At 36.9% G+C, this 5,022-nt stretch overlaps 1 protein-coding gene across 1 annotated transcript; it reads right to left on the bottom strand.

Moving 5' to 3' along the window:
• Positions 1-502: 502 nt before the first annotated feature.
• On the bottom strand, positions 503-4,747 carry LOC137806714 (L-ascorbate oxidase homolog). The gene is made up of 7 exons (XM_068606964.1): positions 4,270-4,747; positions 4,035-4,144; positions 2,495-2,765; positions 2,306-2,408; positions 1,840-2,185; positions 1,124-1,492; positions 503-1,022 (listed from the first exon to the last, which is right to left on the bottom strand). Exons 1-7 carry the CDS (start codon positions 4,414-4,416, stop codon positions 731-733), a joined length of 1,638 nt encoding a protein of 545 aa, XP_068463065.1. The 5' UTR covers positions 4,417-4,747; the 3' UTR covers positions 503-730.
• Between the last annotated feature and the right edge of the window lie 275 nt (positions 4,748-5,022).

Raw genomic sequence — 5,022 nt, 5'->3', positions numbered from 1 at the left:
TTTTTTTAATAACAATAGTAAATTTGTAAATTTATATTTTATACTTTAAAAAAAAAACTCTCACAATAAATCATTCTCACAAATTCACTCTAACATCCTTCCGTCCAAACAATCTAACAACTCCATTATCATCCTTTCCATTTTCCAATCCAAACTCAACCTAAGAAAATATTAATCATGAAAGATAAAATACAATTATGCTATAACATTTTTTAATATAAGGATGAGTAGAAAATAATTGAAAAACATTTTCTGTTTCAATCATTCTAAAAGAAAATGTTTTTTTTTTATTATAATCTCAATTATTATTAGGGTTTTACACAAGGATGTTAATATATTTTATTTATTTTGTGAGACATGCGTACGCCGTCTCATGCATAGCTTTTTTGCTTTGTACCAAAATATAAAAGAAAACGCATACTGAGTCACGGCTCCACCAGCACGTTGAAGACAGTTCTATTCTGCGCAGAGTCACGGGTGGCCATACTTTTGGTTCACGTACTTCCAAAAATGCTGGCTCTTTCTTTTTCAGCATTAATTTATTGATGAATACGTGAAAATGATGGCACTTGGAAGTTCATACTTACTACTACTACTACACATGCAGCAGATAGCTCACCATCTCAAAAAAATTAAAAATTGAAATACTCGTAGTAAATATGTCACCCTCTCGTGACATGGTGCGATTGCAATGCATGTAGCTACCACCTAAAAAAATGAAATTATGAAACTAGAAAGGCCTTGTGCGACGACCGCTTGCCCTGCCACAAAGAACTGCATTCTTTGGGACAGGATATTCGTCTCTCCATGACCCGGAAGGTGTATACACCCTCAGATAAAATTGTTGTCCCAAGTATTGCCTTTCCCAATTCTCAGATCTTATGTTCCACATTCCCACGTTGTCTAGTGCCATGTAGATTGCAGTCCAAGACTTTGGATACACCTGAACGGTGCATCTAGCAATTGTGTCTCTCAGATTGTAGTGTACTCTACTGTCTTGTGTCCACTGTCCGCTGCCAAACCTATTCATCTCACAAAATCATCACATGTTAGTTGTTACACTCTAGTTACATGAATGCAATGCAGATCGGTTAGTTAAGTAGTAAATAGTTATTAGACATACCCTACAACAAAGAAGGAATAGCCATCAATATGCCATGACTGCACAGAATCCTCCCAATTTTGGAACACAATCTCCACGAATTCGTGGAAATTAGCCCCCATGACAGAGGTTTGGAGGTAGCCATTGTTGCCACCGCTAGGATTGGTAGGAATGCTTCCAACGTAGAAAACTCCTTGAATATTGAAGTAGTCGGCTAGTTTCAATGGGGTGTCTGGTGCAACGTATGAGACACCATTCACAGCATACCTCTGCTTGCCATTGATGTAAGGAGCAGAGTTTGCGAGCATGATGGTCCGGCTTGGTTGGATCAATCCATAGTGGTAAGATCCCTGAGGGTTTGGTCTAGGCCCACTAGCTGTCAAGTTCCACCTGGTTTGGGATCATCAAAGCAGAATACCAAGTTATTGGCTGATATATTATAGGTATAATCCTAAAAGATGCATGCAATAGTTAATGTATAATTTGGTCCTGTAAAGTGGAAACTTGGTTAGATTTGGTCCCTGAAGAGCATATACATACAAATTAGTATGGGCAAAATTTGCTCACAGTTGACACTTGTAGAGTCCAATTCATAAAAATGCACACTTTCAAGCACCAAGGCAACACAAGTCACCACTTCAAGGACCAAATTGTACATTAGCTCAACGTATAATAATATGTACTCCAATCATTACAAATTTAAATAACAGAATAGCAACATGCAACCAAAAGAATACCGGATAGTTCTAGCCTGATACACTGATGATGTAATATCAAGGGTAGGCCCTGGAGGAACTGGGCCAGATACCCCAATGCGTGAATAGCTGTAATGAAGAATGGAAGTTGTTGTGAGTATCCGTCTGGTAAATCTTGTAGAGACAACTATGTAGTAATCCTTGACAGGTTGATCAGCTGTGACCAGCACGGAATAGGACTGTCCAAGATGGATGTCAAGGGAAGAGTAGGAGTTTTGGAGGGTATGAGATCCTTCTACCTCCACAAGTTTCAAACTGTGCCCCTGGATTCTAAAGTTGATTGATGTTGTGAGCCCCACATTAGATATCCTGAATCTATACGTCTTACCTGCAGATAAGGCATTGAATGTAATTAAAGGAGTGCATTTGAAAATTAATAATGGTAGCAGAACGCAAGAAAGTTCAGCAAAGCCTTAAATGGAGAATCACAAGTTATTTGGCTACCCACCTTGATCAACAGTGAATGTGTTTCCATTCCAACCGCGTCCGTTGATAAGAAGGCCATCAGGGAAGGGGAGATTATGACCATTCTCCAGTACTCGTCTCAGTCTCTACAATAACAAAGAGTAAGTATACATGGAATGATGAGCGGAGGATTTGAAGAGAGGATAAATAGAAATGAATGCAAGGGGTTTACTCGGTGGTCTAGCTTGAACCAATCTCCAGCAAGTATGGTAAAGTCCCCAGCAGGAGGAGGAAAAGGGACAGGAATGAGAGGGCGGCTCCAAATTCTGATGCCACCAAATGCTCCAGCAGCTTTGTGCATTCCAAGAGATGGGAAGTAGAAATAACTACCAATCTGGTCTTTTACCTGAATAGCATATGTGAGGTTCCTCCCAGGTGGAATTGGGCAGTTTGTGCCCGCCACTCCATCCTGCCAAGAGTTTCTCCTGTGTTGTAAGCCATTCCTGCAAAAAACATTTTAAGATCATCAAATTCTGACAAACGACAATTGTTTCTACCTGCTAAATAAATACACTCCATCATTTCTGTGTTTTTAATAACCATTGGTATTGATTGGACGTTGGAAAACAACCTAGGAAATAACATCAGTTCTGAAAAGTTAGCATATACATTTGTTCATGAAATATGATTTAATATCCCTAAACGTAGGAATTTAATTCCATCTTGAGTTGAACCTTGAAAAAGTTCGTGCATTATAATGTTACTAATAATTTAATTATCGAGCTCTTAATTTTGGAAATCACACATTTATATGCAAACTCATTTTATAAACCAGTTTTATAAGTTATAAGGTAAGATGTGGAGACCGGTCAAGTAATAAAAGAAGGTTTATGATCCATTTTTTTCAAATCAAATAAAAGATTAGTGTGTGGGATCATATTCAAATTAGGGACACTAAAAAATAGTGTTGACCTTTTACCATCTCATGTAGCATGGTCCTGGAGATGTCTAGTTTAGCAACCCACGGTTGTGACTTACTTTATTAAGTTTGATGGGCACTCTTTATGGAGTCTTATAAAGACTCAACCACGCCAATATATGACAGAGTTGTAGTTAAGACATCTAGAATGTGCTAGGTGACCATCCTAAGTTGCCAACTGCTCAAATATACTATTTTAATAACAAGGATATTTATAGTCAGTCAATTGCAAGATGCTCAAATAGAATATTGTAATGATGAATTCTTTTATGCAAGTGCAGCCACTCATGAAGCCATAATTCACGCGTTCAGTAATATAGGACACCATAAAGCATCATTAAAAAGGGAATCTAACCTCCAATTAGCTGTTTGTTTGAAAGTGGCGTTTACAGAAAAGAGGCCAAAAGGATAGCATTGACAAAGACAAAAAAAGTTTACAAGTTTGCATGCTCCCCGTATATTGCAAGATTTCCCCTCTTTTTCAAGTACTGAGGCAAATTAATAGATTTCGTTTAATTACCACACTAACTTGATAAATCAAATATACCAAATTATGTGGGCTCTGAATTTCTTTTTCCGGGGAAGCAATAACCGAATAAGTTCACCCGATCTATCAGAAAAGTTAAGGAACGAAAAACGTAATTTGGTGGATAAAAAAGGTAGGAACTTCTAATAGTTCTTATTTTAAATCTGGACTGAAATTATACAACTTTTATAAAAGGCATGCTTTCAGGACAGAACTTCAGGAACAAAAGCAGAATAATGCGGATAGGACTAAGATGCAAGAATGTACCAAGAAATGAGGAATGGCTCTCTGAGGTAGTTATAGACATTGATAATCAAGTTGTCATTTGTAACAGCGTCTATTTGGGGCCCCGGAAACTGGCCATTAATCAAGATCCCCTGCAAAATTGGAACCAAGAACCACATTGAACCCAAACATCTTCAACAAACGCTAACCCAAAAAGTGCTGAGCATAAAGCTAGGAAAATTTTCTTTCTCAGAAGAGCATGGCAGTTAGAAAGTACCTGTTGCTTAACACCAAGAGGGTAGATGTCACCATAGGTGACCTTCCAAGTAAGGTACCGATAAGGGTCTTCACAGTGGACGAAAGCAAAAAGGAATGTGACAAGAAGAGTGAGGAAAGAGAGAAGATTACACTTGCATGGTCTCATTTTGCCTATACGGACCTCAGATGGAAGACCGGGACAGAGAGAGGGGGTAAGGTGCTGCTTCTGCTTATAATGGAGTGTGAACCTCTACACTATAGATCTCCTTGTGTTTGTTTTTGCTTGTTAATTAGAAAACAGATTTACAACACAGGACAATAATAGAGAAACACAAACTACAACCAAACTAAACAATCTTTCACTTTTCTACTTTCTCCTCGTCCTTCTCCTTTTGTAGTTTTAATTTTACTTATGTTTGGCTTTTTTTTTTTGCAGTGGAAAGAACTGTTCGACAAGTAAAAGTGGAGTTGTACGTATTTTTTCTCTTTCACAAAGCAAAAAGTTCACGGTTTTGTTTTCATATTATATTACATTTTAACTTTGGTTAACTAATTAAAAGTAAAATTTATTATAACTTTTATGTTTTTATCCAATTATCTTTTTTTTTGGGTGAAATCATTGTAGAGACTGATTATAAATATGACTAAGTGTGTATATATATATATATATATTATTGATTGATTTTAAATAATGTTTTCTCTCCTAAATGATTTGTAAGGTAAAAATATTAAAGAGTTCTTAAACGTCTAAAAAGTGTAATTATTTTAAGAA

This window comes from Phaseolus vulgaris, chromosome 3 (genome assembly GCF_051622355.1).
Source record: "Phaseolus vulgaris cultivar YP4 chromosome 3, ASM5162235v1, whole genome shotgun sequence".
Lineage (NCBI taxonomy): Eukaryota > Viridiplantae > Streptophyta > Magnoliopsida > Fabales > Fabaceae > Phaseolus > Phaseolus vulgaris.
This window is presented reverse-complemented; position numbering and strand designations above follow the sequence as displayed.